Source organism: Apium graveolens, chromosome 11 (assembly GCF_009905375.1).
Source record: "Apium graveolens cultivar Ventura chromosome 11, ASM990537v1, whole genome shotgun sequence".
NCBI lineage: Eukaryota > Viridiplantae > Streptophyta > Magnoliopsida > Apiales > Apiaceae > Apium > Apium graveolens.
In genome coordinates this window covers 174,910,687-174,932,614 of record NC_133657.1, presented here as the reverse complement: position 1 = coordinate 174,932,614, position 21,928 = coordinate 174,910,687, and the positions used below count along the sequence as shown (strand labels likewise).

The 21,928-nt window shown below is 33.1% G+C and overlaps 2 protein-coding genes across 3 annotated transcripts; one reads left to right on the top strand and one right to left on the bottom strand.

The window, feature by feature from the left end:
• The first annotated feature begins 4,359 nt into the window (after nucleotides 1-4,359).
• Nucleotides 4,360-11,280, top strand: LOC141697367 (putative transporter C405.03c). 2 transcript variants are annotated; one of them, XM_074501694.1, is made up of 9 exons: nucleotides 4,360-4,609; nucleotides 4,711-4,800; nucleotides 5,676-6,023; nucleotides 6,929-7,143; nucleotides 7,878-7,948; nucleotides 8,029-8,130; nucleotides 9,879-9,996; nucleotides 10,086-10,221; nucleotides 10,753-11,280. In XM_074501694.1, the coding sequence occupies exons 2-9, from the start codon at nucleotides 4,720-4,722 to the stop codon at nucleotides 10,813-10,815; spliced, it is 1,134 nt and encodes a 377-aa protein (XP_074357795.1). In that variant the 5' UTR covers nucleotides 4,360-4,609; nucleotides 4,711-4,719; the 3' UTR covers nucleotides 10,816-11,280. The 2 variants fall into 2 exon arrangements, with proteins under 2 accessions (XP_074357795.1, XP_074357793.1); XM_074501692.1 differs by having other exon boundaries at nucleotides 4,360-4,800.
• Nucleotides 11,281-11,719: 439 nt separating this feature from the next.
• LOC141697375 (ER membrane protein complex subunit 7 homolog) lies at nucleotides 11,720-19,077 on the bottom strand. Its single transcript, XM_074501706.1, has 7 exons — nucleotides 18,832-19,077; nucleotides 18,532-18,572; nucleotides 17,660-17,765; nucleotides 16,463-16,526; nucleotides 16,248-16,364; nucleotides 16,021-16,129; nucleotides 11,720-12,075 (listed from the first exon to the last, which is right to left on the bottom strand). Exons 1-7 carry the CDS (start codon nucleotides 18,921-18,923, stop codon nucleotides 11,981-11,983), a joined length of 624 nt encoding a protein of 207 aa, XP_074357807.1. The 5' UTR covers nucleotides 18,924-19,077; the 3' UTR covers nucleotides 11,720-11,980.
• Between the last annotated feature and the right edge of the window lie 2,851 nt (nucleotides 19,078-21,928).

The following is a 21,928-nucleotide window of genomic DNA, read 5'->3' as shown; positions in this document are numbered from 1 at the left end:
AAACTCATCCAACGGGAAGGCGTCATCAGAAAACTCTTTGTTGTAAATCTTGACAGTCTCAAGTACGTCCCAAGTCTTCCATTACCCCCTATGGAACTCCAGCATGGTGTCAACCCTAATCCTCATGATTTGCTGATGGACAATCTTTTCAGCATCAGAACGCAAGTCATGTTCAATAGACCGGACTTTGTTTGAGAATTCGTCAAACTCCTTCTGAAGATCGTTCATGCCAATTAGCCTTTCCTTGGCAAGGTTTTATGCAGCTCATAACTTTTTGACACAGGACTTATGCTCCGCCTCAAGCTCCTTAGCCATTTGCATTTTATAATTGTAAACTTCACGAGCAACCAAAACACTTTGGAGTGTCTACATGAAACATGAAGATACATATGTTAATAATTAACGACAGAAGACGCTATACAATAAATAAAGAAAAGGAAACGTACATTATAAAGAGAAGAGGCTTAATTTACATGGAAGGAGTAACCATCAACATTGTCAAGAATATCCTCGAGCTCTTTGGCAAAAAGCTCTTCCATTGACTGAGGAAGCACCATATCATCGAGCAAGCGGGAAAAAGTGCGAGGGTCGGCATGGACATCATACCTTTGAATCAGAAGCGGCATGGGGATATCACAACTGATGGTAGTCACAGTTGGATTTACTCGAACTTTCTTAATCAAGGGGCTAATGAGAGGACTTAACAGGGGGCTTGACATCATGGGAGCTTTGGAAGATCCAGTTTCAGTGGATTTTTCCTTACGAGATCTTTTATTAAACAAGTCTTTGCCAGAAATTAAAAGGGGCTTAATGATGGGGGGCTTAAACTCTACAATTAAAAAACATGGCTTAATCCATGATAACAAGAGAATCCAAACAGATAAAGCCAACAAAAGATATGTCATGAAAGAAAGAAAATGACATATACCTTTGGCGTACTTACGTCCTGTACTCATCCCCACGTCCTGGTCGCTCTTAGGGATCTCCAAAGTTTCATAGGACAAACTTTGGATCGATTGAGACGGCTTGACGGCAGCAGAGACGACTAGTTTACCCCTGGTCCTATATGCAATGTTCTTGGACCCAACTTTTTTCAAGGTACCAGTTTCACCTTTTGTTTGCAACTTCTTCAAATTAGCAACAAACTCCTCAACATTAACCTTACCAGCGTTACGTATGGGGCGCCCGAGGCAATTGGGCCACAATCTCTCAGAAACAGGCAAGGACCGAAACTTGTCAACGGTGGCCTTAGTAACGACATCATTATCATCAAGCTCAAAATCGCAATCTACAAAAATAAATGATGCATGAATACAAAAGGCACTATAACAAATCGAGCCTACAAAAAGTACATCCAGTTACAGTAGGGTGAAGATCAAGAAAAGATGACAAAAATAAAATAGATATGTGAGATAAACGACATGAGACGCATGACATGAACAATATGACGAGTAGAAAAGTGCAAAGAATAAAGTATACACAAGAAATTTATAGGAATCGTAACCGTGTTGTTCCAGTGTTCCAGAAGATAAACAGCATCTTCACCCGGAGTCTTCTTTTCAGCAAAAACATAGTCTTTCTTCCAATTCCTATCATTAATAGTTTCATTGTTGAGAATCAGGGGGTCCTCAGTGTCTTTGTTTGTAAAACTAATTCTATAGTTGCTGAACTTCTCCAGACTGTAGGAGTGCTTCACGACTTCGACATCAATATTTAACTCATGTTTCTCCTCGATAGCATCCAGACAAGCCAAAACCCTCCATTCGAACGACATCAGTTGTCCATGATATATGTTCAGTGCATTCAACACACTAGTAATGAACTTTGAAAAAGGGAAGGTAAGTCCAATGTCAAACGGATAATAGTAAAAACATACCCAACCTTTCTTGTATGAATCAGCCCGGACGGTGGAGTCAGGAACAATGATGTTGGCATCAGTATGTAATAGTAGCTTCATCTCCTCGAATCGTTCTGATTTAATCAGGCTGGGTTGACTATTAGGGGTCTCAAGAAGATTGGTCATGATCCAATTAGTGTTTTTAGTCGAGGTTTTATGGGATTCACTGTGACTCTCAGAACTACGGGTAGATTTTTTGGCCATAGTGAGTAATGAAGAAGGAGAAACGACTAAGAGATGAGTTAGGAGGGGAGTGTATCTAGGGATCTAGCGAAGAGATAGCAAATGAGTGTATATAGGGAAGTGGTGGAATTATGATAAGAATAAAAGAGGGTTTTTTGATAAACGAAAGGCCAGTGCTTGTATATCAACGTGGCTGATTACACAACTACCTGGAGAAAATGAAGAGTTTGCTCACGTAAAACTAGCTGTGTTGACAAACTATTGATTTAAATATCAATTTGGAGATTTTATAAATTTGGTTTCCTTATTTATAAAATATGGGGCTATTGTTATACATGAAAATTGTAGACATGACGGGAGGAGTTCACGGCAAAGACGAGAAGGAGTGTTAGGACGGAAAGATGAGGAGGTGATTTACACGACAGCAAACAGACTTTGTAAGATGAGCTCCGATTTTGGAGGAGAATAAGTCAAGTAAATGCAACAAGATAACAACTGCAATTTGAAGTGGGAGATAAGGGAGGAAAGATAGGAGAAAAAGGAGGAACAACCTAAGAGATAAGGAGAAGGCGGAGGCAAATAAAAGGAGGGATATAACAACTTCACTCGGACATTACACCAACCGGAGTTCAGAAAAGGAGAGGGGAGATAATCTATTCTTCCATAGCAATATCAACTCGATCTCCTTGAAGAAGACAACAAACACACATACACTACACCCTAAAATGCTAGTCTACAAACACATGTATAAGTATCATAAACAATGATTGTATTCGATCATGTTCTTTATCTTAAACATATTGTAAACATAATTATTTATCTAGTGGATTATATTTTAGGTTGGACACTCAATCCCATCCGCGGTTTTTTCCCGTTCTCGGATTTTTCGAGAAATTAATTTCTTGTGATTTATTTACTTTCATTACGTTTATTTAGTCACATTACTAAAGACACATTCTACCGTATCCTTAGCATTTAACCTCACTAAATTTGGTATAAACAATAACTAACAAAATGTCTTTAATGACAGGTTATTCACACTTGCAATTTTATTAAATACTTCCATTTCTCTTAAAACCAGACGTGACAAACAGTCCACAAAACACACCGTAAAGTTTAAGCCCCTCGCCTGTCTTCTTAACAACTTGGAACTCATTGTTGAAACTTGAAAATTTCTTCGGAAAATCTCATAATTAGCAATAACTTCTTACATATATACTCAACAATAATTTCTTACATATTATTCGAATATCCAAAGTTCATGAAATAATTTTTAAAATATGAAGTTTTAAAATTGTTAAAATACGATTCGAAATTTCTGCAACCTAGAAACTAACTTCGGTTCAACTTTTTATAAAATTGATTTTGAATTCGGTTACAATCAGAAAAAAAACCTATTCAACATAAATCAACTTAAATTTAATATTTTCACAAATATAAAAAAAATACATTTTAAATTTTAAAGATCGCAAGTCATATTTTAAAAAGGGATTTTTTAAAAAAATATCCAAGTACAATTTCTTTTTTTATTTTGTAAAAAAACTGTCATTTTTAATTATTTTTTTTGCAAAAATACATCTTTATTAGCAAAAAAATTACTTTTCAATATTTATTTTGGAAAAATACAATTTTTCTATAATTAGATACAACCAAAAAAATTTGATACAACTAGTTACATATTTGGTGATTTTGATTACACCGTATTTTTATAAATACTTTTAGAATATAGTTCAATCTCAAAATATTAATTTTTTTGGTAGTTTCTCTTTAAAAGATAAATTTATAAATATATATGATTTTGAATAATTTCCCCTTATTTTACATTAAATAACAAAAAAAATCAATTATTGAATGATATATAATTTGTAATTTGGTTAATTCTCATTTTGATTATTTTTTTCGATCACGACCGTCAGATTTTTTTTATCAAATAATTAGAGCCTATCATGTTCGAATCCCATCAACAAAATATTTATATTATTATTTCTAAAGATAAATCTCACCAAAAACAAATATTTATATTATTATTTATGAATAAGATCTCATTAATTATATACTATTTATATTATTTTAATTGACTTGAAATTATAAATAATGAAATTATATTTATATAATCATTATTTAATATTTAATTATATAAAATTTTAATAAAATTATAAAAAATGAAAATAAAAATTTATAAATATTAACCAAAATTCATGGACCCCACGGATCGCCAGCTGGTATTGGTAAAAGTTTGACTTTAGAAAAATGGTAGATTTAGAACAATGAACCTAATTTAACCGATATGGGATGGGGGAGAGAGAGAGAGAATATCCATGTCTTGTTGTGAAATCCACAAGGGACTTCAACAAACAAACACAGCTGACATTATTATTACATTCCAAGTTTATGTGCAATAAATACATACACACACATTTAACACACATACAACTATAGAATAATCTTGAGATTCAACTCTAGATACTTCATTCTGACTCCATTGTTTCTCTTCTTTTCAACTCTTTATTTTCCATAATTACAAGCAAGGTCAGATCAAGAACCATAAGAATAATCTTGGGTTTTCATTTTCTTGAAGTTTCTTGATCTGGGAATAAAAATTATATCTTTTTTGGGTGTTTTCTTGATAGTTTTGTGTGATGGGCTGGAGATACAGAGCTGGGTTGTTTCTAATTGGTACTGTTGTTATTATTTGGGTTTCTTCTGCAGAGGTTACACAGGTATCTTTTTCTTCTTTAGGGTTTATTACCCAATTTTGTGTGTCTGTGTGCGTGTGTGTCTTTTTATTGGAATTTCTTGTTGGGTTTTCGAAGGATGGAGATTGGTTTAGGAGACATTTGCATTTTCTGTAGGTTGATCCTAAATTCCGATAAGAGATGTTTGCGATTATTAGAAATAATGGGGAGTTAAGGCATTAAAATAATAAAAGGGTTGTAGCTCTATTAGGCATTTAATTAGTTTGGTTAATGAAGTAGCTAAGTAAAGATTGATAATGAATGAACTGGAAAACTGGCAATTTTGCATATTTAGCATTTTAGGCATCTATGTGTCACTTTAAGCGTATTTTAATTTTTAATTTTTACTTATTTTGCCATGTACTTATCTTAGTATTCTCCTTGAAGCTTTGTTTTTTCCTTCTTATATTATCTTTTGAAAGGGAGGAAAGGGGGGGGGGATTTTAGAATTTTGTTTTGGAAATGGTAGCTTGTGTAATAATGTCTAGCAAGGAGGTGACATTGAATGAGGAGCTAGGAACTAGTTCTTTGATCTCATGTTGTTTGATAGTTATACCATATGGATTCCTAGTAGGTGATATTTCTATTTGTACTCAAAAGTTCTTCTTATGTGGGTTGTAACTGTCAGGCCCTTAGCTTTTAAGAGTTTCTGTAAGAATATTAGTCATTGTATACAATTTCTGTTTCCCTAATTCCTCAAGGTAGATTAAAAAAATGCCCGTGTTGGCAATAACTTGATGTCTATCAGATGCTGAGATACGTTAACGTACATTATCCAGTCATATGGTTTTATTGAAAGACCTGATTTCTGCAAGGATGTCATTTTTATTTGTTGGTAACAGAATGCGTGTTTTTAACAGGGCATTTTCACAGATTATAAGCAGCCTTTTGCTGTGACATATCTTGGTGCTTCTTTAATGGTAGTGTATCTTCCAATAGCATTCCTTAAGGACTGTATCTATAGTTATCTTAAGAAACGTACCTCTAGAAGTAGCAAGAGTATATCAACGGAAAATGGGGCCATAAAAATGTTTGAAATTGAGATTCAAGGGTCAATTAATAGAAAAGACAGTGAAGGGGATATCTCTGCTCAGGAAGAAGAAATGCTATTGGTTCCTGCTGACACAGTGAAGCAAAACAAAGAGCTTACCACCAGGGAAGTTGCTACTTATGGATTTTACATTGCCCCTATTTGGTTTGTTACAGAGGTAATCTGTGTCCCTGTGCCCCTCAGGTCCTCATTAGAATTGTCAATTTTTTCCTGTTCTTTTTTATGAAACTGTGATCTTGCTTTCTAATAAATTCCTTCTACGTTATACTTCTAAGTTTTGTATCCTTTAGCTCCTGATGTAAATGTCTTCTTTTCTATTTTTTAACATCCTGATACTGACTTTTGGAAATTATCATATAAAATTTGTGGTCATGTAAGATCAATCGAAGCACTACATTCTTATAGAAAATACATTTAACAAATTTAATTTTATATACTTTCTGCCAAAAGATTAATATTAAAATAGAGGCCCACTCTATAGACACCTGGGAAAATTTGTCTTATACTTCTATTCAATCAATATCAGTGACTGCTTCAAAATGAAAATCAGTGATTTCTATTTGTTCATGGAATTCAACCTCGATTGATTTTACTCATAAAAGCTAATAAATATCAAGACATTTTTACCCAAGTGTCCTGTTTACCAGTTTTTCACATATTACTGAATCATATATTGTTGCAAGTTACTCCTTAAATAGGAGCTTTTAATGTATTTGTTATGGTTTTGAACTATCATTAATAACAATTAGACCAGTTTTGTAGAATAAGAAGTTATTACCTCCATGACTTTCAACTTGGTGATTGTAAGTATACTACTAAAAACCAAAGGTACACTGTATGATATTACTTGTGTATTCAAACTCATAAGTTTTAGCACATATTCTTAAGGATTTCAGTCTTTCTATGTCAATTTACAAAATGCAGTACTACGGATGCACATGTTATCTTTCTTCATCGACTATATTCCTTTAGGTCTATATCTTGTCTTGAGTTATAGAAAAGATTTACTAAACTGCATGGAGTACCCTAACTAAGAAGTTTCACTGCTTTATGAGCCTGCAGTATTTATCAAATGCTGCACTCGCACGGACAAGTGTGGCAAGCACAACAGTATTGTCCTCAACATCGGGGCTTTTTACTCTTTTTATTGGTGCATTTCTGGGTCAAGACTCCTTAAATGTGACAAAGGTAGTTGCTGTCTTTGTTAGCATGGCAGGTGTTGCCATGACCACGCTTGGAAAAACATGGGCAGCAGATGATTCAGAATTGAATACTTCGTAAGTTTCTTATGCTTCTGTTTGATAGTTGAAACTCTAGGATGTCACTTTTGATAAGCAAATATTCGCAAGTGTATGTCATCACAAGTAGTTGGATCTCTGTTACCTGGACTCTCTCCATTTTTATCCTTATACCCGTGTCCACCGGACATGACATGGGTGTGGGTATGGCATCTGAGTCGGATCCTTCTTATTAAAACCGGACACTTCACCTTGTAGCATCAGTGTTCAAGATGAAATAGGTCTCCTAACAACTAGTTTTTAAAGAGTAAAGGTCCATAATTGACTTGTTTCTGTGTTATGATTTTGGGTTTATGCTACAATTAAACATGCACAATCAAGTGTATATGATTTATTTGCAGTGAACACTACTTTTTTATGAATGTACAATGAATCAGTCTATGAATATCTACTTCTGTTAAGCTTGCATGCTGAGTAAAGTGCACCCATGTCCAATTTTTTATCCATATCAAACAATCCAATTTATCTTAAAATTAAGAATCCGACTCTTGGATCCATACCCATGTCTCCTGGTAACATCGGTTGGAATAATGGCTATTTTACAAACATGGGGAAAAGCTGAAATAGTCTTACGATTTTTTATCGTTATCCTTTTCATACACTGGAACAATTTTTTTTCCCCTTCATTTCTTCAACTATTGTCATTTAGATGCTTCCATTGCATGTTTCAGGGCATTGACTGACAGTTAAACCTGTTTTTGTTTATCTTAAAGTAATGGAAAACGCTCACTTGTTGGTGACCTCTTTGGCCTTCTCTCAGCTTTGTCGTATGGGCTATTTACTGGTTTGTGACCCTCTTCCTTTACTGCACACTGCTTTCAGGTTCCCGATGTAACTAAGCTAGTAAAATGTATTATGCTGCAGTTCTTCTCAAAAAGTTCTCTGGGGAGGAAGGTGAAAGAGTTGATGTACAAAAGTTGTTTGGATATATTGGCTTGTTTACTCTTGTTGCCCTGTGGTGGCTTGGTAAGTGCATATGTGTCGAGTGTTGACTATCAATTAATTTTGTTTTTATACCTGAACTAGCCTCAAGCTAATATCAAGTTTATTCGAATGAACTGTATGCTACTGGGTATCTGCATGATGGATTTTGTTCTTGATGCTTATAGCTCTTTTTCATTTTACTATATATGCTTTCTAGTTCTTCAATATGTTATTATGTTTATTTAGTAAATGTTGCTGACTGAATCACCATTGTTTTAATTGATGATAGAAGTTACATATATTATGTTCTCATCTGTGTATTCATATAAGTTGGACCATGAGCATAGACTAGAAGACGTGTATGTGAAAAAATTAGAAGATGAGTATATGAATCCAGTTGAAACTTCAACAAATGAGAGCATAAATAATTTGGTTTATCAATTTATATATGTGTATGCTGTACTGAAAATGTTTAAACAAATAAGCAAGTCTAAGTCTTTTAATATGTCATTCCATGCAGCAAGTAGAATGGGTAACATGTAATGTAAGAACTAATATTCTCTCCATCCATGGGTCCCAATTCCAAACAAGGTATTATAATTAAGTTCTTATTAACTCTAATTCGTGTACTAGCCTCTATCCAATATTGACTGGTAAGTAGTCCAGCTACGGTAGCATAAGGCGTGTGGGGCATAATAAAATGGTGCTAGAGTGATTAGTTTGGTTACATTCTTCTAACATATGTCATAATAATGCAAGAAGCTTATTTTTGTAAAGAGTAGTGTCATTTGAATATTTTACAAGTAGAATTTCTATAAGTTGCATTATTCCAATCCGAAAGATTCATGCTAATGGTTATTTAGTGACCATCTATTATACAAATTCATATTTTGAACTTTAGGTTGTCTTTACCACAGTAATCATAAATCTTGTGTAACAGCTTTTGAAAACTGGGAGCAGCATTTTAGTATGTTTTGGAACATGTTTTCTATACGCTCCAAATCATATGTACATTAGCTACAACCTATGTTACTCGGACTCGGCTAGAAGTGTCCGAAATGGATACGTGTCTAAGTATCGGACTCGGCTATATCTTGAAAAAGATACATGATTTTGGCCCAAAATAAGTGTCCTGGTCCAAGTGTCAATGTTCGAGGGTCGAGTGTCCGACACGGGTATTCGAAGGTAAAATGAAGAGTCCGAGTAACATAGGCTACAACAACTATAAACAGTCAATTGTTGTCCAAAATAATACATTTGGCTTCATACTAATTACTATCTTTGTAGCCTACTGAGAATGGAGTATGATATGTCTCTGTACTCCAAATTCTGAATTAGTCCTGTACCTACAAAAGAATCTTCAAGTTTAGCTGTAAAAGTTGTACTCAGAATCATCCTTAAGGCATACTAGTGCTTTGTGTCATGCTTGTGGATTTAGGTAGGCTCGTAGATGGAAATCAGTAGAAATGAGATGTGTTACATTTCACTAGCAAAAGTTTTACATTCAAGGTTGAATTCAATGCCATAGTTGCATAGTGTTAGGGGAGGATTGTCAAAGCTTACATTATTTTTTTTTGTCAATTATTGTATAATTTTCGACGATGCTAAAGGAAGTTTGGTGTAATTACTTTGTTATATTCCGTAATTTATGTCGGCTGTTCAGGAGTAAGTAAATAACGATAGGTTTTTTAAGTTCATTTACTTGCCCTCTTTTATTTTAGTAGTTTTTCTTCAACAGTTCTATCTGCTCTTGCTTCCAGCACTCTTTTGATTATATTTTGTTGCTCCAGTATGGCCTTTGACAGCATTAGGAATTGAACCGAAATTTACGATTCCGCACTCAGCTAAATTGGATGAAGTTGTTATTGCTAATGGTTTTATTGGAAGTGTTCTTTCTGACTACTTTTGGTATGCTGATCTTGCTGTTTTCCTGTATGCAACTATTCTTTCACATGCTCTTGTGTTTTCCCTGTTTAAATGTTATCTGATCTTATCAGGGCATTATGTGTTGTTTGGACAACTCCACTTGTGGCTACTTTGGGAATGTCTCTCACAATCCCACTTGCTATGGTGGCTGATATGATGATTCATGGCCGCCATTATTCAGCCATTTACATTCTTGGTTCAGTGCAAGTAAGAAGGCTGTCCATACATCTAGATGAAAATTCTTATCTAAGTTTAAGCTATATGATAATAGGCCTTGAGCATTGTCATTAATAGTAGTTTTTATAATGGTACAACAATTTGCTCCAACTACATTAATCAACCAGATGAAGTTTAATATTAGTACATAAAACTGGATCATCCTCAAGCCGACTTTCTAATAATTTTACCAGACCAAGTGAATGGATATAGATATTTAAACCTTTCAACTTTCTGCACATTTATCACAGTGATCTGAATGTTATGATTCTCAATTTGCTTGACGGAACTTGTTCAGTTACTTTTGCATAGCATAAATTCAGTGCTGAGGATAAAAGAATTAGTGAATCTTCAGTATGACATATATCTTATATTACATGTTTATGCTGTTAATTTACTAGAGCTGAATCTCCGCTTCTAATTTTCATTCCATTTCCTCTGAAACATTACATTAAAAAGTAAGTTTGTACCCACACGATTCCTTCTTAGTGTCCCTTACAAAGTTCCTCATTCGTGTTGCAGGTGTTTGCTGGATTTGTGATTGCTAATCTCCCGGATAGGTTTTCAAAGAAGTTGGGATTTTAGCATTTGTTTACTTTCTTGCTTTCTCAACTAACTTTTTTCACAAAGGGGATCTTCATTACAAAATAAGTTTCTTGTGGACTGTCATAGAGAAGAAAAGATAGCACATGGTACTCTTCCACAAAGTCTGTGCAAGTGGATCTCAACCCAATGTGTTTCAAACGAGCAACTACTTATAGTGTTAGTTTAAGAATGTGACACCGCTTCATGTTCAGCAGTTTTGTTTTGTGTTGTGTTGTATTGTATTTTATTCTTTGTTGTAACTAGAAGGTTGCTTAGGATCCAATGGGATGTATTAGTACAAGATCCTTCTACATTTAGAAATCTAAGTTCCGCTTTGTCAATTGTGATAATTGCAAGTACTGAGTAGTATGGACTCCTTCGATAGTGTCTGATAGGAATCAGAAGCAGAACTTGTACCATAATTTATTCTGAATGGAATATTGACATGTGATTTGAACTTTTGCATCTCTTTTCTAATGAATAGCATGATAGACATCTAATCCAAACTTCGATTATGATTGCAGAAAAATTAATCAGCGGTAACCTTGTTTCAAATGTCTGAGTATGTATAATGTTTTATAAATCTGGACTTCGTTCTTAAGTTTTTTTCTTTTACCTAATTAAGAGAGATTGTAGCTGGACATTGTTCTGAAGTTGTGTATATTTTATACATGCAAAATTCACTTACCTTGGCTATTGAAACAAACATTTTTTTGGGCATCCAAAGAATTAAAATTTTTGGTAACATTACTACACTGGCTTCCTTTCATTAATTTTTATACTGATAAATTATTGATTAAACACTAATGGACCTTCTTCTGACTTAAAAGCTAATGCTCTAGACAAAAAAGGTGAATGGCAAAATTGCAAACCACCTATATGGATAAGATGACAGCATAACAGATGCATGGACCTACAAAGGTAAATTGGAAATCCATTTAACTTAGGAAATTCTTACAAAAGTAAGCAATTCAAGACTACTGTTTTTGGCCACCAGTACTGAGACATCTCTACCAAAATATGTAAATACAAGTCCCTTGTACAAATGCATCGTTCAATATCCATATGTTTGCAACTTTGTTATAAATAAGTTATGTAGTCTGTTTTACTTTTTTTTTTCCAAGCAAACATTGAAAAGAAGGAGCTTAATGCGATAAGATTCAAACTAATTGTTTCTTGCAGCTCCAGGCAATAAGTTAGCAATAGAGGGAACACCTTGGCTTCTCATCTCCTCTTGAGCTCGTTTTATTTCTTCAGGATCTGTCAGTACAACATTCAAATACGAAGTTGAATCAGTGACAACAAACTTGCAAATAACAGAATTAATCTTCCATGAATGCTACTACGCTTGGCAAAATTTAACGAATTTGGTGCATATCAAAGTTCGAAAGATAAACTTAATAAGGATTAAGATTGTTTTAGAATGCATTCTGCTTGAGAAAATGATATAAAACTTTATCATATTAGATGATTTATTCTCTTGCTAGCGTTGTTACATATTCAGCACATATACTCTCCCATTAAACTTAAATCAGAATCTAGAAGTTAATTTCAAATTTGCATGATGCATCTGCAAGTAGCAAAAAAATTAATATGGGATGGCCCAGGTTTGAACTACAAAGGTAATTTTTATTAGAAATTCCTTTGACAGATTCAGTTAACTTGTGAAATTCTGAAAACATTAAAACAGTACAAGTTTATTGCTTTTGGACACTACAGAAAACATTTCTGATTGGCAAATATACGGAAAAAAAACAAATGGACCAGGTTTAGAAATTCAGTCAGAGTAATTTTTTAATATATAAAATATAGTGCTAAGATCAAAGTGTATGAATCTAATTGGTCACTCAAGTGAGCATCATAATAATCCTTAGATTATGAATATTGACTTCACGAAAAACGTGGACATACTTGGCATCTAAATAGCTGGATAAAACGAACCTATATTTGGAAAATCACTCTTCCGTACATTGATTAATGAGGGAAGTATAAAATTAGGAAAACCCCTAATTTCTTTAATCAGTTTTTAACAACAATCATTTCTAAAAAATTCTTGACGAAATCGACTCTATCTTCAACAATTCAAGCATCTATCAAATTTCATCGATTATTAAAAAATTAGAGGTACACATTTACAATATTCGCCACATATTTCCATGACTTAACAGTCACTTATTAGTGAATACTCATAATCTAATAACGTTTCCTTCGATCACTTAAGTGACTAATTAAAGATCCTGATAACTAAAGTGAAAATTTTCTTACATGGTCTTGTAACCACTTTAATATTTAACTATACTCCCTCCATCCCTCGAAAAGTGGCGGTTTATAGTTTCCTAAAGTAAAACCTATTCAAGTTTGACCACAAATTATACAGTACTAATTTACAATTTTACAAAATTAAAATTAAATTTAATAGTGAATCAAATATACTTATTAATGATAACTTTCAAAAAAAATTGTCTAATGGTATTTATCAATTTCATTCAAAGTTGGGGTAGTTTGAGTTTGAAATTTCACTATATTGCCATTTTTATGGGACACGAGGAGTATGTGTTAAGGAACAGCTTGGCACCAATAATCTAACAAAGAAAAGTTACTTCCCCTCGTTCATAATGTAAGACGTATTGATTTTTAACGCGCACTTTAAACTAATTTCAAAATTTAGCAATGTTAAATATTATTTATTTTCTTTAAATTATCTTCTTCAAATCAAAATAGAGTGACCATATTTTTAAAAAGAGAAATGCTAGATACCCCAATTTTTTTCCCCAAATAATGATGTGTCATGTATAAATGATAACTTTTTACAATTATAATATGGAATCAAGTGTATGTAAACATGAGCCTAAAATCAAAATTTAACATGTGTCATGCCACATCATTTGGGGGAATTTGGGGAACTTAGCATTGCTCTTTTAAAAATATAGATTATATAAAGATATGTATAAATTATAAATGTAAGTTTCAAATTAGTCTGAAATGGAGTGAATGTTAAATGCTAATTTTTATAGACAAAAGAAGAATAATTTAGTTTTATTAAATCTTTCCTATGATATTATTAACAAAACTCTTAAAGGTCGAATCGTAATTTTTTTAGTGATGCTTTAAGTGTATTTTGGCTAAAACTTACATGGCTAAAATATTTGGCTAAAATATCATTGAGTCACTCGAAGCTTATCTATTATCTCAAGCTTATCGACTCTCTCACATCCTCGACTTAATGATACTCTATATATCCTCCTTGCATCAAATATAAGTCCCTAGCAATTAAGTCAAGAAAGTCTACAATTTTTCTATTCTTATTCCTAAAATAACGATTAAAAGTCTATAGTACAAAAGTCATGGAACCTATTAATTAAGGTATTGACATAGAGGCACGTGATAGATGTCTATTTTTTACACATCAAAAAAATAAGGTGCAAGTGATTCCCTCTAATAGGGCTTAAAGTATTAAATTAGTCTCTGCATTCCTCTTGTTACGATAGCTGAATATAGTACAGTGTAGTAGCAGTATGTGCAGTGCATGGTTGTCACGTCGATGAGTCTCGGACCCCCCGCTAGTCGATTAGTCGACTAGTCGTGGACTAGTCGACAAAAAAATAATATATTATTATAAATTAAAATACAATATACATATATATATACACACACAAATGTATATATATTATGTATTTTAGATTTCTAAGTTCTAGGTTTTAAGTTCCAACTCATTCCACAATGTTTTATTTCAGATTGTAAGGAATTAAGAATCCAACACTTGGAGAGAATGATGAAAAAGCTAGAAGATCTAACAAATAATAACAAAGAAAAGTACTTGCAATCATCTAACAATTTAGAACAAAGAAAAGTATTTGCAATCATGTGAAATAAGTAACAATTATTCAATAACAATTGTCTGATACAACTGTGATGTGATGTGGTAGTGCAGCATGTAAAAAAAATTATGCAGAAAAAATATATACATTGAGCAGCTCGACTAGTCGACCGCTTAGTCGACCAGGCGACCGAAATATCGACATTCAGCTAGTCGACATGTTGAGTTGACCTCCAATCACCGCTTAGTCGACTAGTCGCCGACTAGTCCTAGTCGGCGACTAGTCGACCGACATGACAACCATGGTGCAGTGCAGTGTAATGGTGGAGTAAATGTCGTTTTACATGACTTTAAGAGTACTTTAGCCTTTACCAAAGTTAGTTACCAAACTGGTCCATGAATACCAGATGAATGCTTGTACTCTTATTATGTTGAATATATGAAAATGGCTTTGCCACCAATCTCTTTCTCTCTCTATAACTGGATTCTTCTCTTTCTCTCTCTAGAGTTTCTTTTTTTTGCTAGTTACACACTCACGCACCATCTTGTCTTTGACAAGGTTTGAACCCTCGACATCCCGTAGGGATATACCACTACACCAAGAGGTGTTGGGTTATAGAGTTTCTTCTTCCCTATTTTATCTCTCTATTTGATCTCTCCCTCTATTATGTCTCTATCTCTCTAAGGGTGTGTTTGGTATTGCTGTTGCAGACAGCAACAACTTTTCGCTGAAAAGCAGTTAAAAAACTGTTTGGTAAAATTTATAAGCTGCTTTTCGGAAAAGTGCTTTTGGCCTAAAAGCTGCTGTTAGAGAAAGCAGGTCCCTCCATGCTTTTAGAAAAAGCTGTTTTTCAGCTGTTGCGGGAAGCAGATGCTGATTTCACCATCAAACCTTACCAAAAGCATCATTATTTTTAATTTTTTGCATCAACACATATACGTATCAAAAAAATTACCAAACAGTCATCTTATTTTTACAACAACACTTTTTTCAGCAGCACTTTTTCTAACAGCACAACAATTTTTAACAGCAATCCCAAACAGAGCCTAAATCTCTCTCTTCTCAACTCTATTTCTTTGTTCTATTTGCTGTCATTTACTTTCCTAAACAAAAAAAACCCAAAAAATAGCATCAAATTGTTTAATAATCAACCAGTTCCTGACACTTCTCAACAGAGGTTCTAAAAGTACTACTTATTCAAACTAAAACACAAGAAATTCAAGACTTAAATTTGTGTTCATAAAATAGATATATATTCAGGTGCATGTCTAAGAACAAAAATAATATACATATATGTACTTGAGTAAGAACAATACACGTATATTCAATTATTCATACAAGTAGCAAGGTCCCAGTGAAATATGATGATAATAATCAGAAGACATACCCATGTTCTCCACGAGCTTGGGCATTAAGAACATCACAATTAACATAAAACCAACCATGAGACCCATTGGACTTTTGACTAAAGACATTACATTGAAGGGTTCCCTTATCTGCAAGGATATTAGAACAGGATGATTTTGATCTTACTCAAAGATTAATAACCAATCAAAATGACAACGATATGGAAGACTTCAAAAATACGGCTTATATTATTTAAGGTATAACTACCTCATAATACTGTTCATCTCTTAAAGGCTCTAGTACTAGCTCGCTTAGACCCCTTCTATTCTCTGTCAGTGCTGCCTGAACCTTGCCGGGGTTTCTGGCACTTACATCTACACGGACCTGAACAAGTAAAAGTGGATTAAAATTACGAATATGTTAACTTTTAAAGGACTAAAAGTCCAATCATCATATTGAATGACTGTTTGATATAATCTCACCGGAGAAAAGAAATAACCAATAGCAGCCACTTCAATTAGATGAGTCCCTGCTGGTACATTATGGCTTTGGGCCAAAATTAAGGAACTACAACAAATTTATCAATACCATTTGTGACATTATCACTCAGCCCTCGATTTTAGAAAACACGTAAAACAAGTTAGAATAGACTTGACATTCAGAAAGTTTTTAAGTCTATTCAGTACATCGAATAGCACAATGTAAACCTAATGGGATATCATAAGCGCCCAACTAAAATGCATCTGGGCATTAGGCTTTTAGATAGACAAGATTATTGAAAACCTGATGGATCTAGATTGCTTGACCTACATTATCTTATGCGCGCGCGCACACACACACACATATTTATGTGGGCTCACAGCTGTAATAGCATAGCACCAGGATAGGATACTTTTAGTTTATTTAGGATTGAAAACGAAAACATGGAGATACTTATATATGTATACATACATAACAAATAGCCAGGAAAACACTGAACATTGTCTCTTTGAGAAATAACGGTATAAAAGGCTACTAGTCAGAGCCTGCCTCCATCATTTCACACAGCAGAGAGAAATGGGTCTACAAGTGGCATACTGTGCAAAGTGGGGAGCAAAGAGGCTAAATCATAGTAAAGCTCAAATAGCTATGCCACACTAGAAGCCGTGACACAACTAGGATCTAGATCTGTGCCCTTAAATCACTCAAAGATTATACTAAAAATGCTCCAAACAGCGATCAGTAATTTCAAAATAAGTTGAGAATGAAAGATTCATTAATCCTGAAAAGACTTTCCATATTATACAAGTATATATGTGTGCAAATATGTATGTGTGTGTATGTGTTTTCATGTATGATTGTATGTATGACAAAATATGGAAGGAAATCATATGATCCACCAACAGATGTGAATCTGTAGTTTTAATTATTTAAATCCTGATGCTGGGTTGATCAAGTTTTGATTTGAATGTGTTCTACATAGTCAGCAGATCTTTCTCCGACAGAAAACTAAACCAGGAATATGAATTTAAAGATGAAATACACCATATTCATATAAATTTTAACTTTAACTGGGCATGTGCATATAGCACAATCATGATTGACATAAATTATACACAGGAACTAAGAAAGACGAAGAGACAGGGAAAGTATGTAATGACTTTAGTAAAGCAGATAATCACATTATAATGGTAGGATACAATGAAAAATATCCATCAGGCTTAAGAAAGGTAACTTGTTGGCCATTTAATATAACTTTGGCATTTGATACTTTTATCGGCAGACCAAATCCTTTTGCAGCAACTCCTGTTAAGAAAGTCCACATTTAGAAGAGGAAAATGTAAATTGCAAACTAAACCAAGAGAGAACTTTATGAAACAAACTCAAAGCATAATGCTAAAGGATCAATTGTTGATGTTCTCGCAGTTGGAATGCAAGATATTAAACATCTTACTAAGGTGCAGTCCACAATTAGATGGTGATACTCCGACAAAGTACTAAGGTTTCACATCCTCCAATATTAAGGTGTACTTACTGAAAAGAACCCCATAAGAGTAGATCTATATGACATCTCGGACATAAGTTCTGTTCTTTTGCAAAAAAACTAACACTTGTCAAGACCCGACAAGGAACGCGAGATTATGATGTCATTGCAGAGATTCCTATTATTACGAATTAGTACATGGCCACAAATTTGCAAGAACAAGACGTTAATGCTTTGAGGAGCGTCCAGGTCACATTATTTAGGAAAGGACAAAAACACCTACGGCAATCATATTTGGAGATGTTCAAAGGTTTGTATCAGATAATTGCGTATACAGTTCATCCAAACCTATCAACTCACTCCATTTATCAAACCACTACCCAATCGTAGCTCCCACATTAACAAAGCTTTACATAATCAAAAACGGAAAGGAACTATAAAGATATTAAATTTTTCATGACAATCAGCAGATGTTTACCTTAACAAAACAAAATAGCCATGTATTGAAAACATAACATTGTAGAATTGAATAAACTCAAATGCAAATTATTACAAAATATACAAAAGAGAGAAGCGGAATAAAGATACCTGGAATCTTGACTCTACCATTAATAGTGTAACCTTCACTCCTATTCGAAAAAGAAACAAAAAAAACTAATTAATTAAATAAAAAAATTAAGCTGTGTTCAATTATATCTTTACTTGGATGTTAAGTCATTCAATAAAATACAAATAAAGACAATTTTATTGAATTAACAAATATAAAATAAATATCAATTAATGGAGATTATTCATAAACAGGATATTCACAGGTTTATATGTAATAATAATTAATAATATGAAGAGATTGTGGTGAATTAAAGAAGTAAATTAGGGGGGCGGGGTTACCTAGCGGAAATCGCAGTGGGTGAAGAGAAGAGAGATAGGAGGAAGCAAAGGCAGTAGAGCAAACGCAGGGGAGATCTCGCCGAGATTACCATTATATTATGTGCCCCTGCCTGGACTGTTAACTTTGTTAAGGTCACCCAAAACACCTCTTGGCTGCAAGTGTTCTTGGATCTCAGCTTACTTTCAGGAGACTTCGATTGTATTAAGATTTTCGAAAAGCGTTGAATATTAAGATATAAGGTTAATTTACTCGCTCTGATTTTTAATATACAAAGTTTTTAATATTTCTAGCAGTCAAAGGAGTCGGACTTCTATAAATCCCGGATTTTTTTTAAAAAAATATTCAATTAATTTCTGATTAATTCTTAAAAAATATATAAATAATTTAATTTTTGAAATTCGATTAATATTTATAAATTATTTTTGAATTATATATTTTATAATAAATAAAATAAATATTTTAAATATTATTAAAATATTTAAATATATTCGATTAATTCCCGATTTACCGATTAATCCATAATCGGTATTTTAAACCGCCCACCCAACATACATATAAGTTAAGTATTTTTTTTAATTCCAACTCAAATCCTTTAATATAAATTAAATTTGTCAAATTTATAAGATTATCATTTTTCATTTAAAACATATAAATTCATGTGATATATAAATTAAAAAACTTATCGTAAATCAGAATATATATTTATTTAAATATTTTATTCTAAAATAAGACTCTAAACTTGCCTTTCTTTTAAAATTAATTTATTCATAAATTTTATCCTTTTGATGTATTATGGAACTTTTTTATATTATATTATGTACATATTTTAATAGAAAATTAAGGACATGAGACCGATTTTATCTCAATACTTCATCTTCTTTCTTATTTATCATAGTATTACTAATTATTTGTTTATCGGGCATCAATTATGCCTTATTTTCGCAAGAATAATCAATAACTTATTCGTCATTCACTACATTACGATATTAATAATCATTTTGAAATATATATTTGCAAATGTATGTCAAAAAAATTAAAAATGGTATATATATATATCAATAAATCAATAAATTTATTAATTATTAATAAATTATTATTTTATTAATTATTTAATATTATAATTAATTAATAAAAAAATTTAATTCCGAAAAGATTAATTTATCGAGCTTTACATATATAGTCATTACGTTTAAAAGTAAATTAATAGAAATACTAGATTAATAAAAGAAAAATTTTAACCTAGCAGATAGCTCATGCTTATTTTGGTGTTAAAATGGAAGTTGAGAGCATCTAGAGCCCTCGGGGTCAACTTCCTCGAGGACACTTGCGCATTCTCCGTCACGTCACCCGAAATAACCCCATAAAAAAAGTGACCCAACCTATTCAATGTTGAGCCAATTTCCCACATTTGTGTAGGACCCCTTTATCATTATTATATTATATATCTAATAGTTGTTTTTATTATTTGATTTTAATTTTAATTTATGAGTATAAAAATTTTAATAATAAAATTAAAATGATTAATTTTTTTTAAAATGTCGCTAAAATAAAAAATATGACTCGTATTTAAAATATATCATATTATTAAAAAAATATGAAACTGAAAACAACACACAAGAAAACATAAAATTTAAACGTTACAATTTAACTATTCTCGTTGAACTGTGAGATATGCTCAACCAAGTCATTTTGTAGCTGACGATGTGCCCGTCTATCACGCATCTGCATATTATTTTGAATATATATTTCGTACGGGGCAGATGGTTCTTCACCTAAAGTTGGTTGCGATAAACCATTTGTTGCATCATCATAAGTTGGGAATGAACCAAATTAAGTGGCATATGTGTCCCTTTCATCTTCAACAATCATATTATGTATTATGATGCATGCTCTCATGATTCTCCCAAGATCTTCTTTGTCCCAAAAGCGTGAAGGACCACGTACAATTGCAAAACGAGACTGTAACACACCAAACACTCGTTCAACGTCTTTTCGTTGGCTTTCTTGATATTTTGAAAATAATTTTCTTTTTCACCTTGTGGATGTGGTATCGTTTTAACGAATGTTGCCGATTCAGGATATATTCCATTAGTTAAGTAATACCCTATATTATAATTATTTCCGTTGATAGTATAATTTACCTCTAGAGCACGACCTGGATATCATCAAATACCAGTGACCGATCTAACACATTTATATCATTATTTGATCCAGCAACTCCAGAAAATGCATGCCATATCCATAAATCAGATGAAGCAACCGCTTCCAGGATAATTGTTGCAACTCCTTTATGGCCGCTCATGAACATTCCCTTCCATGCTTTTGGACAATTTTTCCATTGTCAGTGCATGCAATCAATACTACCCATCATACCGGGAAAGCCACGAGCCTCGCCCATCTGCAATAGACGTTGCATGTCATTTGAGTTTGGCTTTCGTAGGTATTTACCCTCAAATATCGTAATTACATTTGAGACGAACTTTTTCAAGCATTCAACCGCGGTGCTCTCTCCAGTACGAACGTAATCATCAACAGCGTCAGCAGATACACCGTATGCCAACATACGCATTGCCACAGTGCATTTTTGTAAAGGTGATAAACCTTTTCTTCCCACTGCATCAATCCTCTGTTGAAAGTATGGATCAAAATTTGAAACAACATCCACGATACGAAGAAAGACATGTCTTCCCATACGGAATCTTCGTCGAAATATATTTTCTGGATATACAGGATTTGGTGAAAAATAATCATTCACTAGATGATGATGACCTCCTTCACGATCTCTGTAAATATTTCTTCGGGGTGTGAATGTTGAGCTATGTCCATGTATTTTATGAAAGAGCTCGAGTAGACGATTTCTTTTAGTGTCATCGAAAAACTCTTCTTCAAATTCTTCAATGAATTCTTTAGTAAAGCTTTCTAGTGTGGGTGTTTGATTCTTGTTGATGTGAATTGAAAGAGATGATGCATATAGTTTATATAGAAGGTAAAAACGAATATATTCTAGCTTCCAACGGCTATTTTACAAATAAATAAAAACTAAGCACTAGCTTCCGACAACAAGTTTACAAATAAATAAAAATAAGCACTAGCTTC

Excerpts from the sequence above, each read along its gene's own strand:
- LOC141697367 (XM_074501694.1), top strand. The coding sequence starts at position 4,720 with ATGGGCTGGAGATACAGAGCTGGGTTGTTTCTAATTGGTACTGTTGTT. Across the intron at positions 7,144-7,877 it reads GATTCAGAATTGAATACTTC|TAATGGAAAACGCTCACTTG; the intron begins GTAAGTTTCTTA and ends TTTATCTTAAAG. Across the intron at positions 9,997-10,085 it reads GTTCTTTCTGACTACTTTTG|GGCATTATGTGTTGTTTGGA; the intron begins GTATGCTGATCT and ends TGATCTTATCAG.
- LOC141697375 (XM_074501706.1), bottom strand. The coding sequence starts at position 18,923 with ATGGTAATCTCGGCGAGATCTCCCCTGCGTTTGCTCTACTGCCTTTGC. Across the intron at positions 18,573-18,831 it reads CCCACTGCGATTTCCGCTAG|GAGTGAAGGTTACACTATTA; the intron begins GTAACCCCGCCC and ends TTTTTCGAATAG. Across the intron at positions 17,766-18,531 it reads TGGTAGAGTCAAGATTCCAG|GAGTTGCTGCAAAAGGATTT; the intron begins GTATCTTTATTC and ends CTTTCTTAACAG.